We start from the raw sequence: 24,665 nt of genomic DNA, 5'->3' as shown, positions 1-24,665 counted from the left end.
AACCCAGAAGAACAAAGCCAAAGAGGGCCCCTGCTCCCCACACCTGTCCTCGTCCCGGCTCCGCCAGCCCCTCCTCACTGCTGGCTGCAGTCCTGGGGCGAGTGGGACCTGCCAGGTGGCCTGTGAGCCGTGTGCCTGGGCGCGTGGCCCAGGGCTGTGGTGATTGGAGTCCTCTGTGCCGACCGTAGCCTTCCTCCCCTGGGGGGGACCGTCCGGGCGTCCGCCTTGCAGGTGTGGTAGCTCCGGCCCGTCCGGCTGGTACAGGTCACTGGGCGGACTGACGCTCCTCTGGGGCCCCAGCTGAAGACTCCGTCTTCCTCCAGTGAGGAACTTCGGGGTTGATTGCTGCGGAGCGATTTTGGAACTTAGCCGGTGTGTAAGTAAACGTGTTCTGCTAGAGAGAAACCCCCGGTTGGAATTCGTGCTCTTGTGCGCCACCAGGCCCTCAGCGGGCCGCGGGCATCCTTGGTCCTCCGCTGCACCAAGCAGGGGTGCTGGGCAGCCAGTCTCAGCTGCGCACGCGTCGGGGGAGGGGGCCTTCCTCCCGGAAAACTCTGGAAACAGGTTTGAGCAGAGCAGCACTCTGGGGAGGCGCTCCCTGTCCGTCCTCTGGAGGCTGTGTGAGCTCAGTGGAGACCTGGGGGTTTTAAGGAACATCACTGCGTTAACAGCTGAAGGGATACGGGAACGGGTAGGAAGCCAGCAGCCAGGACAAGCGGACTAGGAACTGTGTCGCGGGAGGACGGCTGGCTTGACTGGCTGGAGAGCCCCTGGATGGAGAGAACGGGTGACCCTGTGCGGACAGGGAGGGCCTGGGCTCATGGGCCCTGTGGCATTTGTGCTGTGATCTGAAGTCTGGGCCCCTTGTGCCATTATCACAGCTGGAAGCTGGGCGCCCGGAGCCCACATACTTCCTGCCCAGCGTTAGGACAGCCTGGGCCAGAGATGTTCAGCTTCACCGGCCCCAGGACAAGGACTCGGCCCTGTAGCAGAGGAGGGGGACGGCGTCCGTGTCTGAGTGCCCTGGCCCTGACCGGCCTCGGCACATCCCTCCTGTAGGCCCCACGGGTCGAGGTAAACGGGGTCCTGTGACATGGGACATGAAGGGGACCCTCTAAGAGGTCCTCATCCTTGCTGGCTGTGGTCATGCCCCTCGCATCCCATTCACAGAACCTTGGAGGGCACCAGACTCGGTGAGCTGCCGCCATGCACGGGAGCAGCCCCGAGTCACAGGTGAATCCTGCAGAGGCCTGACTCTGGCTCAGGGGACAGATCCCTGTGACCCGAGCCCAGGCAGCCGCCCCTGGATGGCAGAGCACGTTAGGACAGTGACCGCCCTTCAGGTGAGCCATCTGAGGCGGGGTCCCAGCTGGGGACAGATGTTAGTAAATGGCCTTAAGTATGCTCCTCCTCGGTGACACTCCTTCCCAGAATGCTGGCGCAGCCTTTGCGGGTTCAGCTTCTACCTGCAGACACCCCGGTGTGACCCGGGCCGCCGATGAGCAGGTGCGGGTCACAGAGAGGCCTCCCGTGGTCGCACGGCCACACGAGTGAGCGAAGCACGGCCAGCCTTCCTGTCTCTGCCTTTTCCCCTTCGGATCCAGAAACTCCTGGGGACCTTCCGTGACAATGGCGAGCTTCTGGGGCAGCAGTGGCCCCTGTGGCCGACGGATGTGTGCGGCTGGGAGAGCCAGCGGTGACCTCTGTGGTCTTCTCCAGGTGGGTGTGTCTGCCTGGCGTGGGGGAACATCTCCGGAAAGCTGCTGGTGGGTCAGGCGGCCCTGGGGCTTGGGGGCGAGCCGTCTTTCCAGCTGCTAGTCCTTCGGACGCTGCTCAGCCGGTTTGAAAGTGTGATATGAACTGGATCCTCACTAATGGAAAATGTGCACCGCATTTTTGATGTCTGCAAGAGCATCCCCGCTCAGCCGTCCCCTTTGATGTGTAGCTGACCCTATAAAGGAGCTCATTCGTGGTCGCTTCGCCGGGAGCAGCGTGAATTCGGGACAGCGATGTCTCCCCAGGCTCCGGGTGGTTGCCGCCGGTGTGCCCTTGGCCACTGTGCCGGCTGGTGTGAACCCTCTCCTGCACCCCGTCTGCAATGCACGGGGCCACCCTGCGCTAACCCACCTGGATGAGGGAGCCCGCAGCCTCACGGGGACCCTTTATTCTCCAGCTTCCCGACCGTGCAGAGACCAGCGCTGACCGATGGCAGCCTAGACCCCGTCATGACCCCTTACTCATTCACCTCTTAAATTCCAGTGCACCTGTCCCGCAGTGGGCTCCCGCAGCGTGAGCACGCAGATCCCCGCCTGTCTCCCGGGACGGCAGCGCTCTGCAGAGGACGTGGCCCCGGAGCGGCTTCCAGGGACCGAGGTCACGGCGGCCACCGTTACGATGGGGACCCCCATCTGGGTGGCTGCGTCTGTTCAGACCCACACTCCGACCGCACCTTTTCCTACCTTACCGGGAAGGTAGGGTGAGGGTGGCGGGGAGGCCTGCGTCCGCCCTAGACCCCGATTCTGGAGGCATGCCCCGTGGGCTGGCGACTTCACTGTCTCCCTGTTCACCTAGTGGTGGCTGCATTTGTGACCAGTTCAGTCCCAGCGCCCTGGACCACACAGCTGGCCATTGTTTTCCCCACCAGAGCCCACGTTACTGGGTGGGCTTTGTATTTCGGGTTGGGCACACGCCCATCCAGACTGGAGTTGTGAATGATTGCGTGTTCCTAGCGGACAGGCAGGGCGCTCACAGCAGGAAGGGCCGCCGGTGGAAAGGCTGGTGCCCAGCCCACGTCGGGCGTTTTCACAGAACTGTCAGAGGTAGTGACTTCCGGGGAGCATGCCTTATAGGGCCCTTCCTTCAGCGATGAGGGAGAGCATTTGCATCGCGGCTGGGATTAATGCAGCCGGAGCGGGGGCTCTCAGATGGTAGGTGCCCTCAGCGTCCCCTCCTCAGCGTCCCCTCGGGCTTGCGGGCCCACGCGGGGCTTCTGACTCCACGTCCCTTGCATTTCTCACCAGGGCCCGCTGATGCTGCTGCCACTGGGCCCGGGACCCCACTATGGGAGCCGGGGAGAGTAAGCCCTGCCGTCAGGCTCCACAGAGCTTGCTCCCCTCCGGTCTGCGTCCCTCCCGGTCGGACCGTTGTGTTCTCTGAAGCTGTCCCTCCTCTCTCCCCACAGCTCCCTCGGCCACAGTGGCTCAGCGTCCTGGCCTCGTCCCAAGCAGCTCTGTCCCCTTGCTCAGTGTCACCCTGGGGCCATCTCCGTGCAAGTTCCTGCTGACACAGTGGATCCCGCCATCCGTGCCGTCCCAGACGCGGACGCCCAGGCACCTCCAAGTCTGGGCTTCCGGGGCCAGGTGGCTTCCCAAGCAGCTCTGTGTCTGGTGATGGATTTTGGGGACAGCTCTGGGGTTCCAGTGGCGATCCGCAATGTGACCGGAGTAGGGGCGGTCACCGCCTACCACCAGTTTGGGAAAGGTAGGGTGCTCGGTGTCAGGTCTGAACCCAGGTGGGGAGTGCAGGTGTGGCGAGACCCCAGAGATGGCGCTGGCCACACTGGGGCTGAAAGGAGACCCCACTCGTTCCTGGCGCCCCCTGCCCCCCCTGCCCCCTCCCCGGCCCCCCGTGCGTGCGTGTTCTGATGACGAAGGCCCGGGAGCCTGCACTGGGCCTGCTCCCGTACACTGTTCCTCACTGAATCCCGCCATCGGCCCTGTTCTCCATCTGGAGGAGCACGGGAGGGCCAGAGGGGCAGGGATTTGTCCTGAGGTCACACACCTAGTGAGCCGGTGACCCCCTCCACGGGAAAGCTCTGAGCTTTGGTGTGAGTCGCTGACACTGTCCTGTGGGTCACACATACACACGACATTGCACGCTTAATCTTCTGCACTAAACTGTCAAACTCTTTGCATTTAGACAAAGTCACAAAAACCATTTTTCTCCAGAGTCTTGGTGCTGGAACCCGTCTTCGTGGAGAAGCCCCCAGCGCTGATGTTGGGGGGTGGGAGCGGGTCAGTTCCAACCTTGTCCTGCTCACCAGCACCATGTCACTGTCTGCTCGCTTTTATTTTTTTAAATTATTTTTTGAATATGGTACATTCTCGAAGTTCCAACCCGCACCTTACAGGGAGGCGTGTGGTCACGGGCGCCCCCTCTCAGGCAGCACCGCTCTCTATCTCTGAGATGTCTCATGCGTGTGCAGTACCCCTGTGATCTTTCTGGAACACACACACGTGCACCAGGCGGAGCCCCGCTCCCTGTCGCTCACGTGCTCGCTCACGTGCTCGTCCGCATCCAGAGCTCTTCCCACGCGTGCCTGTGGGTGCCGAGGGGCCCGGCAGTGCAGTGCCCCAAATCTGTCTCACCGTTCTTCTACGGGTAGACCTTGAGGTTGTTTCCTAATCTTTCAATATTGCACACAACGTGCATGTATGTGCTGTTTCATAGAAAAGAGGAATTACTGCCTCAAATGCTAGGTTCATTTGTAATTTGCTGGTTGTTGCTAAATTGCTCCCAGGAAGGGTTGGCTGGTTTACAGTCCCCGGAGCAGTGTAGACATCAGTGTAAAAGGTGAAAACGTCTTTCTGCAGTTTTAATTTGCCTCTTACTAGGTTCAATCCCGCGAAAGTGCCAACATTTGCCGTATTTTACCAAGAAGAAGGGTACTTTCGTGGTTCAACCTGATATGCTGTTTGTATGAGCACTTTTAGTAATCATGAAAATTAGTCCTTTTCATCAGGTATAAGCTGCAATGAATGTTTTTCTCATTTGTCATTTGTGTTTGGGCTTTGCTTACAGCTTTTTTTCCTTTCCTGCAGCAATTTTAATTTTTTTAAATTTTTTATTTTTTTATTTTTTATTTTTTAGATTTTATTTATTCATTTGAGACACAGAGATACAGAGAGAGAGAGAGAGAGAGCATGAGCAGGGGGAGAGGCAGAAGGAGAGGGGGAAGCAGGCTCTCTGCTGAGCAGGGAGCCCGATGTGGGGCTCGATCCCAGGACCCTGAGATCACGACCTGAGCCGAAGGCAGACGCTTAACCATCTGAGCCACCCAGACGCCCCAGCAATTTTAATTTTTAAGTATACTTTCTCTTTTCTTATATGGTTTCTGGGTTTTATGTCATAGAGAGAAATCCCTTCCTTAATCCAAGTTTGCAAAAGAATTCTATCATGGTATCTTGCAGTATTTGTATGATTCTGTTCCACACAGTTGAATATTTAGTACGTTGGAGTATGCATTCTGGTGACGAGTCTGAGGGGGCAGATTGCATTTTATTTTTCTCTGAATGGCCACCCCTGGGCGCTGCTGGCCCTGCCCCCAGGGATCTGGAGAGCGCCAGCCCCCGCCAGCCACCCCCAGCCCCCGCCGTCCACCCCCAGCCCTCCCTCCCCACCCCTGCTTGTGGGGTGGGTTCTGCTGTCCATGCAGCTGGGCTCCCCTTCATTACTCATCTTTTCTAAAATTATTCTGGTTATTTTCACTTGTCCATTTTTCCACGTGGACTTTAGACTCCCACTGGCTCGCGTAAAGACGTCTTATTGGTATTTTTATTCAAATAATGTTAAATTCACGAATTGATTTCTGCAGACTGTTTATGCTCAAGAATCTCCCCTCTCATGAAAATACCTTTCTCTGTCCAAGTCTTCCTTGTGTCTCTAGAAGCATTTAAAAATGTCTTCATATGGAAAGTGCACGTTTCTCAGAGGAGGTTTTACTTTTCGTGCTGGGGTATATGAGATCTTTTCTTTCATTTTCTCTTCAAGTGGGTTGTCAATGGGATGTAGAAGAGTTGCTGGTATTGACTATTAATTTTGTACCCCTCTATCGCTCTGAATTGTCACGTTGTATGTAGTCACCATGAAGCTTACTCCTTAGTGTTTGTCAGTTACGTGAACATTATTTACACGTGGGTACACGCCATCCCTGTACCTCCAAGCTGACACCTGTCCTATCCTTGTCTCACTCAGCGTGGCTGCTACTTCCAGAACAAGGTGGCCGAGGACAGATGACAGTGGCGTCTTTGTCTCAAGATGCTTTCGGTGTTGCCCATTCAGCTTGGTAACAGATTTGGGGCCGACAGAGCTTCTCGAATGTTGAGGAGCTTCTCATCTTTCCTCCTTTATCAGGACTTTTTTTATTTTTTATTTTTTTATTTTAAATTCCAGTTAGCATACAGTGTAATATTACTTCAGGTGTACAATACAGCAATTCAACACTTCCCTGTATCACTCTGTGCTCATCACGACAGGTGCCCTCCTTCCTCCCCATCACCTGTTCCCCCATCCCCCACCCACCTCCCCTCTGGTGACCAGCAGTGTGTTCTCTAGAGTCAAGAGTCTGTTTCTTGGTTTGTCTCTTTCTCTCTATCTCTCTCTCTCTCTCTTTTTTTTTTTTTGCCCCTTTGCTTATTTGTTTTGTTTCTTAAATTCCACATATGAGTGAAATCATCTGGTATTTGTCTTTCTCTGACTGACTTATTTCATTTAGCATTATACTTTCTAGCTCCATCCACATCATTGCAAATGGCAAGATTTCATTCTTTTTGGTGGCTAATATGCCATTGTGTATGTATAACCACATCTTCTTTATCCATGCATCAGTCGATGGACATTGGGGCTTTTTCCGTAGTTTGGCTATTGTGGATAATGCTGCTATAAACACAGAGGTGCATGTGTCACTTTGAATCAGTATTTTTGTATCCTTTGGGTAAATACCTCTTAGTGCAATTGCTGGATCGTGTAGTTTTACTTTTAACTTTTTGAGGAACCTCCATACTGTTGTCTAGAGTGGCTGCACCAGATTGCATTCCCACCAACAGTGTAAGAGGGTTCCTATCAAGGACTTTTTAATTTTTTTAATTTTTTAATTTTTAATTTTTAAAAGATTTTATTTACTTTAGACACAGAGAGAGAGGGAGCAGATGAGCGGGGGAGGGCAGAGGGAGAGGGAGAATCTGAATCAGATTCCCTGCTGAGTATGGAGCCCAATGTGGGGCTGGATCCCAGGGCCCTGAGACCACGACCTGAGCCAGAATCCAGAGTTGTATACTCAGGGGCGCCTGGGGGGCTCAGTCGGTTGAGTGTCTTCCTTCGACTCAGGTCATGATCTCAGGATCCTGGGATCGAGCCCTGCATCGGGCTCCCTGCTCAGCGGGGAGTCTGCTCCTCCCTCTGCCTCTGTCCCTCCCCGCTCGTGCTCACTCTCTCTCTCTCTCTCTCTCTCAAATAAATAAATCTTAAAAAAAAAGGAACCAGTCTTTGAATTTCATTGACTGCATTCCTCCCCTAAGTTTATTAATTTCTGCTTTTATCTTTACTGCCTTCTTCCTGCTCTTATACAATGCTTTTGTTCTAGATTTCCATTTTGAGTTGGATGCTTACATTATTATTTATTATTCAAGTTTTAAAATCGCCACCTGTCGTATGGCCTTTCTCGTGTTCTGGCTTCATTATTAATTCATAGTTCCAGCCCATCATGATGAGTGGATATTTTCTCCCATTTTGCTTAAAAAAAAAAAATGCCGAGGTCGTCTTTGTGACTTAAAATGTGGTCGGTGTTAGGAATGAAACGATGACAGCTGGTGGGTTGTGGGGCTGCCGTAGCCCCATGCCCCTCGACAGAGCAGGCATGCTGGCTCCCGGCATCTTCCTGTCCCCAGCACCCGCACTCACCCTCCGTCTGGTCCTCGTGATCACACCCCTGCTGGGAACGCGCGTGTGTGTGTGTGTGTGTGAGTGTGAGAGCGTGTGAGGAGGAGGAAGGGGGCCTGGCCTGAGGCAGGATTCGGGGTGTCCTCCCCCTCGGCAGCACCCTGTCTCAGCAGATAGCCCAGCACCTGTCTGGCCCACACCCCCATGATTGCTGGATCCTAGAGTAAGGGTATATTTAGTTTTAAAGAAATCACGCAATTGTCCCCCAAAGCAGCTGCACCGTTTTTTTTTTTTAAGTTTATGCATTTATTTATTTAAGTCATCTCTGCCCCCAACGTGGGGGTCCGACTCACGACCCCGAGATCCAGAGTCACACACTCCTCCGACTGAGCCGGCTGGGCGCCCCACAGCTGGGCCGTTCTGCATCCCCACCAGCAGTGAGCGAGCGCTCCTGGGACCCCACATGCTGGCCAGCAGTGGGTGTCATCGGGGCTGATCCTGGCCGTCCTCGAGGGGTGTGGTTCCCGCGTGCACGGCTTTGACGTGGGACGCGGAGCATCTTGTCATGTGGTACTCCGTCTCACTGTCTCCTTGGGTGATGCGTCTCCATCCAGAGCTCCTCCGTCCACTTTTTAATCAGGCCGTCTGTTTGCTTATTTGTTGAGTGTTGAGAGTCCTTCATATGTTTTGGATAGCAGCCTTTATCAGATGCATGTTTTGGAATAGATGTGTTAGGAAGACTCATGGAATAAGATTCCCACTTCTTCTGTATTCGAAGTTGTTATATGTGAATGACCACTTGCTGGCTCTTCCATCCGTGGTCACACGTTCTTTTCTCGAGGAACGGAGGTGTTTCTCTGCTCCAGTCTGGCCAGGTGGGGTTCTTGGACCGACATCACCCGGATCTGATGTCAGGATAAAGTACAGATTCTCCGGCCGCAGACATACAGACTCAGAAATGCAGGGGCTGGATCTTAGTCCTCCGTGCTTTGGGGAGCCATCTGCGTGACCCTCACACTTGCCACGCTGTGGGGCATCTACGGTCAGCTTCCTGTTTCCTCCGTAGGGATGACTTGGTGTTTGGCTCAAAGTCATTGTTTATATTTGCGGTCCCGTAACTTTGTGGAAACACGCCTCGGTGCTGGCCGTTCCAGGTCAGCTCTCTCTGGTGCATGGCATGCCTTTCCAATATGTAAGTATGCTTTGTTTTCCTTCGTTTCAGGAAAGATTTTTGTTTAAGATTTTATTTATTTGAGAGAGAGAGAGAGCAGAGAGAGAGAGAGAGCGAGCGCATGAGTGGGGGTAGGGGCAGAGGGAAAAGAAGAAGCAGGGTTCTGGGATCCTGGGATCATGACCTGAGCCAAAGGCAGACGTTTAACCAACTGAGCCACCCCAGGCATCCCCAGAAAAGATTTTTTTTTTTAATTATGTCTTTAAATCTGTTTCTGTGCTGGCATTTCAGCTTTCTTTATGGAAGACTGGCCATGCACGTGCTAGGTCCCTTTGCTTCTCGAATCCTTTCTGCTCATTTCATCTTGCTTACCGTTCTCGCTTTCCCTCCAGACCCCTCCTGTCGTGCTCTCTGGTTTCTGTTTCCCTCTCGCCAGCCGGCTCCGCCCCACGCCTCGTGGCCCACCCCTCACTTCATAGAAGGCCATTGTGTGCACGTGTGTGTGCGTGTGTGTTTGTGATCGTCACAACCGCTGCATTCCTTTGCCTCGCTGTGGGCTGGCCGGTGTCTGTTTGCATCCTCGTGAATATGTTCTACTGCGTCGTTCTCAGGGCCCAGGGCAACGTGAGAACGCGGCACCCTTGGTTAACACAAATTATTAAGACGTTCATGACTGCGGAGCATGAAAGCACATGCCGAGCCCTGTTGCATGTCACATGCCCTGCACGGGTCCCCTGCCCATGAGGTGGCCCCTCCTGCAAGAGAAAGCCACCTGTGCTGGGTCCATTCCCAGAGTACTTACCCCTCATTGCCTTTGCACAGATATTCAGTGCTGCACGTGCTCTTCATAGCTCATCACGTGGCCGCTCTTGTGTCTCTTTCCAGAAGGAGTCTATGTGCTCAAGGCATGTATCTACAATGAGTTTTGTGGAACTGAAAAGGAGCTTGGGCCTTATTATGTGGAGATCGGCCCTGCGACCGTGTCCGTGTTCATGAATTCCAGCAGCATCCACAAGGACGGGCTTCTTGTCTTTGCTGACTGCAGCACAGGTCAGAGAGGTAAGAGACACGTGCGGATTCTGAACGCCCAGACCCGCCTCTGCCGGGTGGTACATCCAGGTCGAACTGATTCTCAGCTCAGACACGCATTCATCTCATCCTTTACCCCGCCTCGTTCAGGACACACTGATTGCACAGTACTGTGCTCTGAGGGGCACGTGAAGATGAAGTCCTACCAAGTCCTGGTCTCAGGATTTACGGTCTAGGAAAGACATCGAGGTCTGTGTTGGAAACACAGGACCTCGGACGTGGTGCTCCCTCTCGAAGGGCGTGGCCAGGGCCTGGGAGGTGTCAGGAGGGAAGGTGTATCACCGCGGGATAAGGAAGTTCTAGGGCAGGCGTTGGATCCATCATGGGCCTTGGGGAGGGGTCCAGCGGGTGTGGGGAGAGCATGTGGGGCTGGCAGCTGGGCAGGAACTCCAAGCACAGAGATGAGGCCCCACGGGCACTGGGGATGGATGAGTGCTCACGGCGGGGCCAGGTGCTCTGCTTGCACTTCGCTCCCATTGGGCCCCACAGCCACCAGCGAGGGGCTCCCCATCTGCTCAACATTGTAGGGGAGGCCCCGGGCTTGGGGGCCGGCGGGGTGGGAACGGAGAATCCCAGCCAAGTGTCAGCAGCATGTGGAAGGAAGGGTCGTGGGCACCCGTCGAAGACAATCCCAGAGTGCTCGGCCTGAGTGGATGGAGCGATGGGTTACGTTTCCCAGAAGCGGGGAAAAGGGGAAGCCAGTGGGCGTGTGTCCAGATGCGCTCACTCACCTGGAGCTCTTTGTAACTTGTTCTCCACACTGACCGTATGGTTTCCACGCAGTTAGCCTTGTGAGAGCCTCTCTACCCAAGAAATTAGAACACACGTGTGGGGGCGGGGGCTTAGCCTGTCCCCGGTCGTTCTGTGTCAGGAGTTAGAATCGGAGGGTCTGGCACGGATGCGTGCGAACGAGGTGTTCCCGTGCAAATCCCTATGTGTGCTTCCTCCCGCGGCCTGATACCGCATTCCCACCAGAATGAAGCTTCAGGTATTGCTCGTGGGATGGTGTCACTCTCAGTCATGGGGTATTTATTCTTCAGAAATTCTAATGCGCAGATGAATGAAACACCTACTCCGCGTGGTCATTGTTATAAATGAGCATTTTCTCCCTCTAAAGGGAAAAACTACACAGGACAACAGTCTTTGAAGAAAAGACCCACCTCCTTTCCTCATGTAGACACATGGGTTGTTCTGAGTCTTCCCAGACATGCCAGTCCTCCTCTGGGACCCGGCAGGTGGTTTGGTAGCCGCCCTCCTGGTGCACACGCACACACACACACGTGTCCCATATGTGCGGCACCTTGCACTGTGTGTCCGGGGGGTTACCAGCCCAAGGCTTGCCCCGGGGCCCCGTTGGGAACCTCGTGCAGTAAGCAGCCCTTCGCGTGCCCGTCAGGGAGATCCTTCCAAGGCAAGGCCGTCCAGCAAAGGGATGAACACGCTCACTCCACGCAGGGCAGGTCTCGGGAGCAGAAAACGCTTAAAATGTCGGAGACATTCCAGACAAGGCCCACGTTCTGCAGGCCTGACTGACTCCAAGTCTCCTGCGCCAGAACTTGGAACTCACTGGAATTCAGAGAGGGAAAGGAAAAGACGGAAAACACTGACCACCCCCGGCGTGAGACGGAGGGCCGGACTTTAAGGCCCTTACGTGTGTTTCGTTTTGTTTCGTTGTCCGTTCAGGCACCGCCGTCTCACTTCGACTTCCAGCCTGTCCCTTGGGGGACGTGGCCTTCACTTCTCAGAGCCGAGCGGGGGGCGGCCAGGCCCAGCACCGCGTCACGGTCGGGTATCGCATGCAGCGTACGTCTGCGCTCTGATTCCAGGCTCGTTCGGGTCCGTCGAGGCCACAAGGGCCCCGGGAGCACCAGACGCTGTGATTAGCTCCCCTGAGATTTGCATTTGCCTTTGAACCAGCTTGGTGTTGACCCGCAGTTCATTCTCGTGCTTTGTAGAAGCCACATGCGTCGAGGCTTCGACCTCAGGGTGTGGGGTGGGTCACAGTGCAGAATCCTCTGCACGCCCCCGGCCCCGTCCTGTGCTCCTTTGAGGAGAACTCACAGGGATGGCCGCTCTCATTTTGTGAGCTACGGTGTGGCCTTTGATCTGGGGCCAGAATTGCCCAGCGGGTTCCCACCGCAGCCCTACGTGTGGGCTGGGGACCCCCCCTCCCGGCCGTACCGTGTGGGAGGTAAGGATGCGGGCGTCCCAGCACGGCCCCCGCCCTCCGCGCCAGTGCTTCTGCCTCTCCCCCGCTCTCACAGCCGTCTCTGTCTACACAAACGGAACCGTGTTCGCCACCGATGTCCACATCACTTTTCTGGCTGTTACCGAGGAAATGACCCCCCTGGAGTTCGTGTGGTTGTTCGGAGAAGGTCCCCCCGTGAAGACAATGTCCAGGAGCATTAAGAAAAGACTTGGTGTCCCCCAGTGGTGAGTAAATGGGCGTCATTTGGCCTTAGCTCGTCTGCAGATTCCCCAGATGCCACTCGAATGATTTCGGAGTGCTTCTGTGAACAGGGGGGACGCACACGGAAGGCTAAAGGACGAGGAAGTCCCTCCCACTTGAACTAGGGGCGGGCGTGGGGCTTTGGAACTGGCGGTCCTGCGATCAGATCCCACCTCCTCCACCTAAGTCAGTCCCCGTGCAAGCAAGGGTCACAGCGTGACCCTGCCACTCTGCAGGTGACTACGTAATGACAAGGGGCAGTCCGGCGTCTCTGCCACCCCTCCCCATAAGCGGGGACCCATGAGGGCTGGGGAGTCCCTGCGGGTGAAACTGTCTCGACCCTCGCCCGCCGTTCTTGGGGCTGCTGTCTACCTCTGACCCGCTCTCGTCCCCCCCCGCGCTTCCCGCCCCCTCGGCGGTCCCACCTCAGGTACAGTGTGACGGTGCGGGCTGCCAGTGGGCGGGGCAGCGTGGCCTCGGAGCCCCACCGCATCAGGACGCAGAGGAGAATCGTCGCCAATCGGCTCGTGTGCCCCTCCTCGGCTCTGCTGAACGCCAGCGTGACCTTTGAGTGCAGACTCAACTTCGGCACCGATGTCACTTTCCTGTGGGACTTCGGGGACGGCACCGTGGGCCCCGGGGACAGCTCCGCTAGTCACGCCTACAGCAGGTGAGCGGCTCAGGCCAGCACGGCTCTGCGGGGGCGGCCGGAACGGCCTTTGCGAGGTGTGAGCCCCGGTTCTCCTCAGCCGACCTAGCAGTGCATGCGGTTGGCAGATACTGAAGAGAGACAGAGAAACGGACACTTGGAGCGCCCGGACACACGGACAGGGCCGTGGGACGCAGGGTGCAGGGCAGACAGAGCTAGAAGGTGCTCGGGAGGACTGCCAGAGGCTCACTGTCCCCCTGAAGAGCTTGGGCCGTGTCCTTTCATCCGGCATTTACTGAGCACCTGCTGTTTACCTGGAACGAAGCATTATGGAGATCCAAGCACAGCTGGGCCTGCCTGGGGGAGGCGGGCGCGCCCACGGGAAGCCACCGGGGGTCAGGAGGGTGACGAAGGGCAGGCCAGCCAGGTCCGAGCCTGAGCCTCCTCCCTGGCTGGAGGTGAGCCCTCGCCCTGGGCGCCCGTGGCTGAGGCTGTGGACACCTCTGGACGGAGCTGAGCCTCAGGCTGGCGTGGCGCCGTCCGTGCTGCTGTCATGGACGGGTAGCGTGTACAGAAGGGCCCAGAAGCGAGGCCCCTGTGGCCGGCAGCAGCAGGGAGACGGCAGATGTGCCTCGGCGCAGGACTCCCTCGGGAGCCCCTGTGGCCTCGCCACGCGCGAGGACGTGCCCGCATGGCCCCGTCACTGGCTCTCACTGTGCGCCTTCTCCGTGGGAGGTGGGGGTTCACGTGAGGAAGGAGTTGAGCGATGGCGCCCGGGTGGGCTCCCTCGGGTGGGCACCTGGGCCCGGGACCTGGGAATGTGCTCTGTGGCTCGGGGACGGACACGCACCGCAGCCTGCGCTGGGGTCAGCGGGACCTGCCTTCCTTATGGACGCGCCACGACAGCGGGTGGTGCTCTGGTCCTGAGGCTCAGGGAGCAGAGCAGGAAGATCATGCCCAGACTTCCCAGTTGAGGGGCTGGGGTGCATCACCCCATGGTGCACAGAGGGGCCAGGTCATGGCCGCCGGGAGGTGTCTCCACCGGAATGATTGTTTCTCCATCAGCAGGTGACACCGGCCTGGGAGCCGGGCATCCGGCTCGCCCCGCGCTGGGCGGGCAGCCAGTGTATTAACTGGGCAGCAGATGGCCCCTGTGGACACCAACCTCATGACCCGTGTGTCCTCTGTTCTCACGGATGGGCTCTCTGGCCAGCGAGTCCTCTAATGACGCAGGTGGAGGAGGAGAGGCAGATGCCTGGCAGGCTGGGTGTCTTCATTCCTGTGTGCTGTGGCCCTTGCAGGGAAGGACAGTTCACCGTCCAGGTCCTTGCCTTCAATGACGTCAGCACCACCTCCCTGAGAAAGCAACTGTTCATCGTGCGGGAGCCCTGCCAGCCGCCCCCTGTGAAGAACATGGGGCCGGGGAAGGTGCAGGTAGGGCTGGGCCTGGGGGTCGTCTCCGTGCTGGGAACGGCGGGGCTCCGGGGACCGAGGTCCTGCTGCACTGGACGCGAGGGGGTGCCTCTCGGGGCTTCTGAGGGCCCTGGCGCCGAGGTGGAGGGCGGGCCTCGTCCTGGCCTCGAAGGGGCCTTATGGCCTCAGTCACTCTGGTGTTCTGTTCGGCCTGCTTTGAGGAAATGTTTAGAAATTGCTTGTGGAGGCTGGCCTGGGGGGCTCAGTCGGTTCAGTGTATGCCTCAACTCAGGTCATGGTCCCCGGGTCCTGGGATCGAGCCCCGCATCGGGCTCCCTGCTCTGCGGGAAGCCTGCTTCTCCCTCTCCTTCTGCCTCTCCCCCTGCTCGTGCTTTCTCTCTCAAATAAATAAATTTTTTTAAAAATGGCTTGTGCAAAGCACTCAAGCATTTTCAGGAGAAAGGAATGTTTGGATTCATGTGATGTCAACTCCCAAAGACGTGATCGGTCCCCTCCCAAGTGCCTACTATGGGTTAGGAAACGGAGAGTGGCATTTTGCTTCGTTTGTTCCTTTGAGGCCTCTGGGTAGAGCAGGTTTCCCTTTTTGGGGAAGAAGTGTCCATGACACGTGGGGATCAAAGCCGGGACTCAGCTGCAATTCCAGACTTCGTTCTGTGCTTTCCAGCACGAGACGCAGGTGCTGGGCCTCTGACCGGGGTCTGGGGTCGGGCACCTCCTGCCCCAGATGAGGCGGTGGGGATCGGGGGCACACGGAAGAGCCCCTAGGGCAAGGCCCAGGTGGTTCCTGGCCCTGTGGGTCCTGTGGGACAGTGACGGCCCCTTATAGGCAAGACCCAGGCCCCCACCGTGCCAGCACACACCTGCACAGGCAGGGGGCTCTCCGGGTTGGGGAGATGGACAGAACATCAAGGGGGACCCCGGCATGCAGACAGGGAGCGGCCTGGACCCAGGGGAGAGGGGTCTGTGTTTAACTCCTGACTCTGCTCTTAGGTCGAGGCACCGGACGGGGCTTGTCCCTGGTTAAGCATGACCCAGGGGATCGTCCCTGGCATGTGGTCCAAAGTATTACTGGCTGTGTGACCTGGGGGTTCTGTTCTAGAGGGAATAGCCCTCCTCCATCCTCCACCCTCAGCCCTCAGTCCTCCTCCACCCTCCACCCTCGTCCCTCATCCCTCCACCCTTCTCACCCTTGTCCCTCATCCCTCATCCCCCTTCCCCCATCCCTCAGCCCTCCTCCACCCTCCACCCTCATCCCTTGTCCCTCATCCCTCCTCCCCTTCCTGCCTCAGCCCTCCTCTACCTTCCACCCTCATCCCTTGTCCCTCATCCCTCCTCCCCCTCCCCCCTCAGCCCTCAGCCCTCCTCCATCCTCCACCCTCAGCCCTTAGCCCTCTTCCCCCATCCCCCATCCCTCATCCCTCATCCCTCAGGCCTTCTCAATCCTCATCCCTCCTTCCCCTCCACCCTCATCCCTTATCCCTCGTCGCTCCTCCCCTTCCTGCCTCAGCCCTCATCCCTCATCCCTCAGCCCTCCTCCACCCTCAGCCCTCAGCCCTCAGCCCTCCTCCACCCTCCACCCTCCACCCTCATCCCTTGTCCCTCAGCCCTCCTCCCCCTCCCCACCCATCCCTCAGCCCTCCTTCACCCTCCATCCTCCACCCTCATCCTTCCTCCATCCTCCCTCCACCACCCTCCATCTTGTTCCTGGGGAATCCTGTCAGGCCGGGCGGTGGGCCAGGTGGGCACGTTCTAGGGGCCGTGCAGGGGGCACAGGGGGCTGGGAGAGGTAGGCTGGCTAGGAGGGGTGGGGTTGTGACTGGTAGGTACTAACATCCCCCCGTACCATTGTCTTTTGGCTTATTAATGTTAGCAAGTGTGCTTTTTCATGTGTTTATGTTCTACATTATGTTCACGTATTTATGAACTACGTTTTACAATTCTTATTATAAAAAAACTCTCAAACATAAATAAAAGGAGAAAGAGGAGTATGATGAACCATCAGCCATGTTGAGCGATCACTAAAATGTCACCATACTGGTTTCCTCTGTTCTTTCCTTTGTCGAAATATTCTAAAGTCCTTCCCAGATTGCAGCACATTTAAGCCCCAGGTACTTCAATGTGTAGCTCTAAAAACTAAGGGTGGTTTCTTACCTACATGGAATGCTGTTATCAAAACAATTAGCAATGATCTCTTAATATAATCTAAACCTAGCTCATAGTCCCATTGCTCTGTCTCCAGAATTTCTTTTTTTTTTTTTTTAAGATTTTATTTATTTATTTGACAGAGAGAGACACAGCGAGAGAGGGAACACAAGCAGGGGGAGTGGGAGAGGGAGAAGTAGGCTTCCCGCTGAGCAGGGAGCCCGATGCGGGGCTCGATCCCCGGACCCTGGGATCATGACCTGAGCTGAGGGCAGACACTTAACGACTGAGCCACCCAGGCGCCCTGTCTCCAAAATTCCTTAATGCAATTGTTTGTTTGATGTGGGATGCACAAAAATTTTTTGTTTCAAAAAGGAGAGAGAACAGGAAAAAAAAAAAAAGCTTTTCCTCATCAGCTAGACCTGTAAGTTTTCCTAAAATACAGTTTGTTCAAAAAAGCAAGAAAACAGTGCTTGAATCTTTCCCTTAATTCTCAGCTTTTAGAGTAAGCAGTTGGGCGCCAGCCACTTGTGCTGGTGACGGCTGAGTTGTGTGTGCTTTGTGGGAGACGGGGACAGAGGACGCCTCTGTCTGTCTTCGTGTGATTGCTGTTGTGTAGCTGTCCGGTCCGTGGCAGACACGATCTGTAATGGCTCCGAGCGGCCCGTGGGGGGCCTGCCGGGTTCGCTCCGGGCTGGGTCTGGTGCCTTCTACCACACGCCGCTGGTCTTGGAGCGCTTCTACCCGGCCCGCTGATAGCTGCCTTCTCGCCGGAAGCGGCGTCTCGCCACGGAGCCCCGGGCCTCCGAATGGGCGGCTGGGGGTGTTCACTGTTCCCGGGGCGTCATCGTGTGCAAGCTCCTTAGTGTACGCTGGTAGGAGATAGCTCGTTTGACATAAAATAAGTCGTGATTTCACCTGCTGTTTCCCCCCTAGAAACGTTACGTATGCAGAATTTACACGCTTTTGAAACATTTTATGCTTGAATTCTCTTGAATTAAAATCTCAATGTCTGGAACATCAACATCATTATTTATTAGCACTTTTCCTAATAAATATGTGAAATGTTTTCAAAGTAATAATACCAGTACTTCCACCAGAAATGAAACTACGTTGTGAGCTTTCAGATTTATCTGTGGTTCTTTGGCCCTTAGAATATATCCTCACAACACTGCACATTAAAGTAACTTGAAATATATCTCTCTTCTCTATTGCTTCCTTGAAATATGGTTACATTCCTTTGTTTTGGCTCTCAATTATCAGAGAACTTTTTGGTTTCCGTTGGTTTTGTTTTTGCTTTTTGATTTGATTTTTGAATATATACAACATTAATGTGAGTTCATAGTCAAAACCATACAATAAAGTGTCAGTGAAAATTTTGTGGTTTGCCCATGTATGTCTTTGCCCATTTTTCCATTGGAGACATTAAAAATGTCTTAGTGATTTTAAACAATATTAACTGTCATGTATTTTGCAAATGCTGTTCTTTTTTCTCCGTTGGTTGCTTTTTAAAATGATTTTTTAGCAAGATTTATTTGTTTTAGAGAGAGAGAGGGAAAGAATAAGAGCAGGGGAGGGGCAGAGGGAGAGAGAGAGAAATCCCAAGCAGACACCCCGCTGAGTGCAGAGCCTGATGCTGGGCTTGATCTCACAACCCTGAGATCATGACCCAAGCTGAAATCAAGAGTTGGTCACTTAACCCACGGAGCCACCAGATGCTCCTCTGTGGCATTAGGCATAATGGACGTTTTGAGACCGCTTTCTCTCTGACCCGCAGGTGTGGAGGTCTCAGTCTGTGACCCTGGGCGTGACATTCGAGTCTGAGATCCTCTGTGACATATCCCGAGGTCTCTCCTACACGTGGACCTTCTGGAACTCCCAGGGGTGGCCGGTGCCCCTGCCCCCCGCTGTCAGCACCCACAGGCAGACCGTCACCGTCCCCAGCTACTTCCTGGAGCCCGGGAACTACACCGCTCTTGCCAGGGTGAGTGGTTGGCTGACATATGTCCCACCCGCCTCGGAGCAGGAGCTCAGCCCCGGTCCCTCCAACCTGCTCTGTCCAAGAAAACGAGGGTTGTCACAAGTGTGGCTGGGCTCTCCAGAAATGGTCTTCCTCGGAGAGAGCAAACTGCATGTCCAAACGCAGGCAAAGTCATCATGAAAATCTCCTTACTCTTTTAGCAAAAGCCTCCTGAGCATCTGCTTTGTGTTGCTGAGGTAGTCCCCAGATGTCAGGGGAGTATCTGTGTCTGGAAAAATGGTGAAAATATGTTGTGGTCCCTTCTAGAACAGGCGGCTTCATGGAGCAGAGTCTGTTCGCAGGGAGGGGTGGCTGTGAGCCCCGCCTCTGGTCCTGCAGTGTTCCAGGTCAGGAGAGGATTGCAGAATGGCAGAGGCCGTGGACGGTCCCATGGAAGCACGTGGGGTTTGAGGGGCTGGGCGGTGGGACACGAGGCTGAACACATGAGTGGGAGGTTCTTCTGAAGACCAGGGGAAGGCAGAAATGGAGGGTTGGGCTTCAGTGCTCAGCGGGCCATGTTGGAAATGTTGGAGGGAGGTCAGATGGATGTGGGGGGAGGTAGGGGATTGTGCTGGGGTCTCTGAGCAGGAGGACAGGAGCAGTGAGGGAGGAGGGAGGTCAGGTAGAGTGTCCAGGGAGTGGAGGGGGGATCGTGGGGAGTAGGGGGGATGCAGGGGTCTCTGAGCAGGAGGACAGGAGCAGTGAGGGAGGAGGGAGGTCAGGTGAAGTGTCCGGGGAGTGGAGGGGGGATCGTGGGGAGTAGGGGAGATGCTGGGGTCTCTGAGCAGGAGGACAGGAGCAGTGAGGGAGGAGGGAGGTCAGGTGGAGTGTCCCGGGAGTGGAGGGGGGATCCTGGGGTGTGGGGGGCTTGCTGGGGTCTCTGAGCAGGAGGACAGGAGCAGTGAGGGAGGAGAGAGGTCAGGTGGAGTGTCCGGGGAGTGGAGGGGGGATCCTGGGGAGTGGGGGGGTGCTGGGGTCTCTGAGCAGGAGGACAGGAGCAGTGAGGGAGGAGGGAGGTCAGGTGGAGTGTCCTGGGAGTAGAGGAGGGATCGTGGGGAGTAGGGGGGATGCAGGGGTTTCTGAGCGGGAGGAGAGGAGCAATGAAGGAGGAGGGAGGTCAGGTGGAGTGTCCCGGGAGTGGAGGGGGGATCCTGGGGTGTGGGGGGCTTGCTGGGGTCTCTGAGCAGGAGGACAGGAGCAGTGAGGGAGGAGGGAGGTCAGGTGGAGTGTCTGGGGAGTGGAGGGGGGATCCTGGGGAGTGGGGGGGTGCTGGGGTCTCTGAGCAGGAGGACAGGAGCAGTGAGGGAAGAGGGAGGTCAGATGGAGTGTCCCGGGAGTGGAGGGGGGATCCTGGGGAGTGGGGAGTGCTGGGGTCTCTGAGTAGGAGGACAGGAGCAATGAAGGAGGAGGGAGGTCAGATGGAGTGTCCAGGGAGTGGAGGGGGTATCCTGGGGATTGGGGGGGATGCTGGGATCGCTGAGCAGGAGCACAGGAGCAGTGAGGGAGGAGGGAGATCAGGTGGAGTGTCCCGGGAGTGGAGGAGGGATCGTGGGGAGTAGGGGGGATGCAGGGGTCTCTGAGCAGGAGGTTAGGAGCAGTGAGAGAGGAGGGAGGTCAGGTGGAGTGTCCCGGGAGTGGAGGAGGGATCGTGGGGAGTAGGGGGGATGCAGGGGTCTCTGAGCAGGAGGATAGGAGCAGTGAGGGAGGAGGGAGGTCAGGTGGAGTGTCCGGGGAGTGGAGGGGGGATCCTGGGGAGTAGGGGGGATGCAGGGGTCTCTGAGCAGGAGGACAGGAGCAGTGAGGGAAGAGGGAGGTCAGATGGAGTGTCCCGGGAGTGGAGGGGGGATCCTGGGGAGTGGGGGGTGCTGGGGTCTCTGAACAGGAGGACAGGAGCAATGAAGGAGGAGGGAGGTCAGGTGGAGTGTCCAGGGAGTGGAGGGGGTATCCTGGGGATTGGGGGGGATGCTGGGATCGCTGAGCAGGAGGACAGGAGCAGTGAGGGAGGAGGGAGATCAGGTGGAGTGTCCCGGGAGTGGAGGAGGGATCGTGGGGAGTAGGGGGGATGCAGGGGTCTCTGAGCAGGAGGTTAGGAGCAGTGAGAGAGGAGGGAGGTCAGGTGGAGTGTCCGGGGAGTGGAGGGGGGATCGTGGGGAGTAGGGGGGATGCAGGGGTTTCTGAGCAGGAGGACAGGAGCAGTGAGGGAGGAGGGAGATCAGGTGGAGTGTCCCGGGAGTGGAGGAGGGATCGTGGGGAGTAGGGGGGATGCAGGGGTCTCTGAGCAGGAGGTTAGGAGCAGTGAGAGAGGAGGGAGGTCAGGTGGAGTGTCCGGGGAGTGGAGGGGGGATCGTGGGGAGTAGGGGGGATGCAGGGGTTTCTGAGCGGGAGGAGAGGAGCAATGAAGGAGGAGGGAGGTCAGGTGGAGTGTCTGGGGAGTGGAGGGGGGATTGTGGGGAGTAGGGGGGATGCAGGGGTCTCTGAGCAGGAGGACAGGAGCAGTGAGAGAGGAGGGAGGTCAGGTGGAGTGTCCGGGGAGTGGAGGGGGGATCGTGGGGAGTAGGGGGGATGCAGGGGTCTCTGAGCAGGAGGACAGGAGCAGTGAGGGAGGAGGGAGGTCAGGTGGAGTGTCCTGGGAGTAGAGGAGGGATCGTGGGGAGTAGGGGGGATGCAGGGGTTTCTGAGCGGGAGGAGAGGAGCAATGAAGGAGGAGGGAGGTCAGGTGGAGTGTCTGGGGAGTGGAGGGGGGATCATGGGGAGTAGGGGGGATGCAGGGGTCTCTGAGTAGGAGGACTGGAGCAGTGAAGGAGGAGGGAGGTCAGGTGGAGTGTCCGGGGAGTGGAGGGGGGATCCTGGGGAGTGGGGGTGTGCTGGGGTCTCTGAGCAGGAGGACAGGAGCAGTGAGGGAGGAGGGAGGTCAGGTGGAGTGTCCGGGGAGTGGAGGGGGGATCTTGGGGAGTGGGGGGTGCTGGGGTCTCTGAGCAGGAGGACAGGAGCAATGGAGGAGGGAGGTCAGGTGGAGTGTCCGGGGAGTGGAGGGGGGATCGTGGGGAGTGGGGGGGTGCTGGGGTCTCTGAGCAGGAGAACAGGAACAGTGAAGGAGGAGGGAGGTCAGGTGGAGTGTCCGGGGAGTGGAGGAGGGATCGTGGGGAGTAGGGGGGATGCAGGGGTCTCTGAGCAGGAGGACAGGAGCAATGAAGGAGGAGGGAGGTCAGGTGGAGTGTCCCGGGAGTGGAGGGGGGATCCTTGGGAGTCGGGGGGCTGCTGGGGTCTCTGAGCAGGAGGACAGGAGCAGTGAGGGAGGAGCCCAGACAGGCAGCCCTTGTGTTTTGGGGATGGGACAGGGGAAGGAGCCAGAAAAGGGGGGAAGGTTTGGTCTGTCCTTATTAAGCACCTTAAGGATCTGTGTCACCAGTTTTATTTAAATTTTAAAATAGTGGAAATGTACTTAAATTTTAAAATAGAAATGTTTTGTTAGTTGGAGTCTTTTAAAAAAATCACTTGTTCCTGTAATGGTCTGTATTGTTTCTTGGTTGAACACAGCTTAAACTCTTCAGTGTCCACTGTCACATCGGCAGGGGTGAGTAGGTATCCCATTTCTGTGACGGATTGTGCGCTCTCCTTGTCACCAAGGAACACGGGAAGTGACTCCTAGAAGGGTAGATTTCAGCTGGACTGACGGGGCCCATCGCAGACCCTGTGACCCAGGTCATGGTGTGGACCACGCTACCAGCCTAACTTCCTGGTGTCCCAGCTGGGGCATGAACGGGGTGGTGGAGTGTTCCCGAAGCAGGCCGTCTGGCCAGCCTCTCCGAGAGGCCAACTCCCTGTGGTCTGGCCTGAAACTTTGCAGACCACAAATACTGTGGTCGGTTTAGTTAGAAATGGTCATTCTCGCAGGGCCTGGTTCATACTGTGTAAGGTCACAAGTGAGTGCCACGTGACCTGGCAAAAAGAGGACAGGACAGGACAGTGTGCCCCTGGGGATCCCCCTACATCCACTGGCTCTGAGCAAGGGTGCGCAGTTGGATAAGGTGCGCGAAGATGGGCATTGACATGATCGGTGAGACCACGTGCGGGTAGCCTGTGTGTCCAGTGCTGAGAGTCCCTTTTCCCCAGGCCCTGGACAGTGGGGTCACAGCACCCTCTCCTGCCCATGTGGGAAGGGTGAAGGTGAAGGTTGGCTTCATTGCTTGGCACACTTACTCATGAGCATGTCCTTGCCCGAGAGTGGGCTCCGGACGTGTCTTCCTCCAGGTCGTGGGGACCTGACTTGATGAGGTGCTTTTGCTGATGTCTGAGCTTGTCATCACGTTGCCTCCAGGGGTCATACCCTCCGATGTCCAGACCGCCCATTGTCACTGCCCACCCACTTCCCAGCCTTTGGACGTTCCTGATGGTTCCTCCAGCAGGAGGAGTTGGGCAAGCAGAGATGGGAGGTGTAGGTGGGAGTGTGGAGTGTGACCAGACAGTAGTCGGTAGATGGTTGTCAGGTCCCCACTCGGGAGAGCCACCAGCAGGGAACCTCGGGAGCCTTTCTGAAGGAGACCACCAAGGACCGGGGCCCAGACCAGTGAAAAGAACAAGTGTGACGCTCTGCTTTTTTTTTTTTTTTTTTAAATTGCATCAAACTTCTCAAAGAGCCCTTTTGAATGGCCTACTTACAAAATGTTCCAGTATTCCTGAGTTTCAAAATATTTGTTTTAAAGTTCATTTACATTGCTTCAAGACCATTGCATGGGGGCTGGAAATGTAGTTTGTTTTTTTAAGATTTTACTTATTTATTTGAGAGAGAGAGAGAAAGAGCCGGGGGAGGGGCAGAGGGAGAGTCTGAAGGAGACTCCCTGCTGAGCACGGAGCCCAACACGGGGCTCGATCTCACCACCCTGAGATCATGACCCGAGCCAAAATCAAGAGCTGGACACTCAACGGCCTGAGCCAGCCAGGCGCCCCCGGAAATGTAGTTTACAGAAAGCCAGCTAGTGCCATCCAAGACCAAGACCATGGACAGGGTTCCTGTCGGCGGAGCGGGGGACCCGTGTGTCACTGCGGGAGTACCTGGGGCGTCCCGGCTCTGTGTGCACCCCCAGACGTGAGCACGTGTCCCTACCCTCCTCCACTCCAGCCGCCTTGCTTCCGCCTGGCATGCGGGAGGCTCCTTCTCTGACACAGTGACCGGTTGGGGTTCACGATAGCGGAGCCCCTCGGTACAGCGCTGGGGGCACGTTTACACTCATCCTTCCACTGTTATCCTACTTGTTTTTAAATTTATTTTTTTTTTAAGTCATCACTACACCCAAGGTGGGCTCGAACTCATGACCCTGAGATCAGGAGTCGCACGCTCCGCTGCTGGAGCCAGCGGGTGGCCCAGTTTCCTTGCAGTGGTAGAGGGGCGTCCGGCTCCAGCGCGCCTCCTGCCCAGTGCCCTGGGTGACGTCCCCTTGTCGCCGCGGTCCAGGTCCAGGTGGAAGGCAGTGTGGTGCACAGCAACTACAGCGTGGCGGTGGAGGTGCGAGCCCGGGCCCCCGTCAGCGTCATCTCCGAGGGCACGCACCTGCTCCTCTCCAGAGCCCCCTCGTTCACCGTCGTCCTCACGGGCTCCCAGTCCTACGACCCAGACCGCCCGGGGGCCGCCCTCAGGTGAGCACCGGGAGCTGAGCTCGTGTCTCCCTCGGGATCCTACCATGAGGGAGTTTAGGGAACGGGTGTCACTCAAATGTGAGTGTTTTGGAAAATGAAGTTTAAGTGTTGTCCCAGCCCCACAGCCTGCGTAGCTTATCCACAGTGGACCTTGCTTTCTGTGGACTCGAGGCCGGAAGGCCAGATCGAGGGGCCGGCCGATCGGTGTCTGGGGAGGACCTGCTTCCTGGTTCCTAGCTGGTTCTTCTCATGGTGTCCTCGCAGGGGGAAGGGGGGCTCTCGGGGGCTCTGCTGCAGGAGCCCCGTCTGTCCCTTCCCTGAGGTTCCACCCTTGCGACCTAATCCCCTCCCAAGACCCCCCTCCCCACACCGTCACACTGGGCGTTAGGTTTCCACATTTTAGAGGGACACATTCAATCCT

The 24,665-nt window shown here is 56.7% G+C and overlaps 1 protein-coding gene across 1 annotated transcript in view; it reads left to right on the top strand.

Moving 5' to 3' along the window:
• Positions 1 to 3,029: 3,029 nt before the first annotated feature.
• Positions 3,030 to 24,665, top strand: part of PKD1L1 (polycystin 1 like 1, transient receptor potential channel interacting) — a 105,886-nt gene continuing 84,250 nt past the window's right edge. Inside the window, exons 1-9 of the mRNA XM_078059866.1 lie at positions 3,030 to 3,076; positions 3,182 to 3,480; positions 9,713 to 9,886; positions 11,600 to 11,719; positions 12,181 to 12,349; positions 12,796 to 13,035; positions 14,316 to 14,448; positions 18,368 to 18,574; positions 24,063 to 24,244. Coding sequence (XP_077915992.1) covers positions 3,030 to 3,076; positions 3,182 to 3,480; positions 9,713 to 9,886; positions 11,600 to 11,719; positions 12,181 to 12,349; positions 12,796 to 13,035; positions 14,316 to 14,448; positions 18,368 to 18,574; positions 24,063 to 24,244 — 1,571 coding nt within the window. The remainder of the gene's footprint in view (positions 3,077 to 3,181; positions 3,481 to 9,712; positions 9,887 to 11,599; positions 11,720 to 12,180; positions 12,350 to 12,795; positions 13,036 to 14,315; positions 14,449 to 18,367; positions 18,575 to 24,062; positions 24,245 to 24,665) is intronic.

The sequence above is a fragment of the Halichoerus grypus genome, chromosome 12, assembly GCF_964656455.1.
Source record: "Halichoerus grypus chromosome 12, mHalGry1.hap1.1, whole genome shotgun sequence".
NCBI classification, from domain to species: domain Eukaryota; kingdom Metazoa; phylum Chordata; class Mammalia; order Carnivora; family Phocidae; genus Halichoerus; species Halichoerus grypus.
The sequence above is the reverse complement of the archived record's forward strand: the minus strand, read 5'-3'. Positions and strand labels throughout refer to the sequence as shown.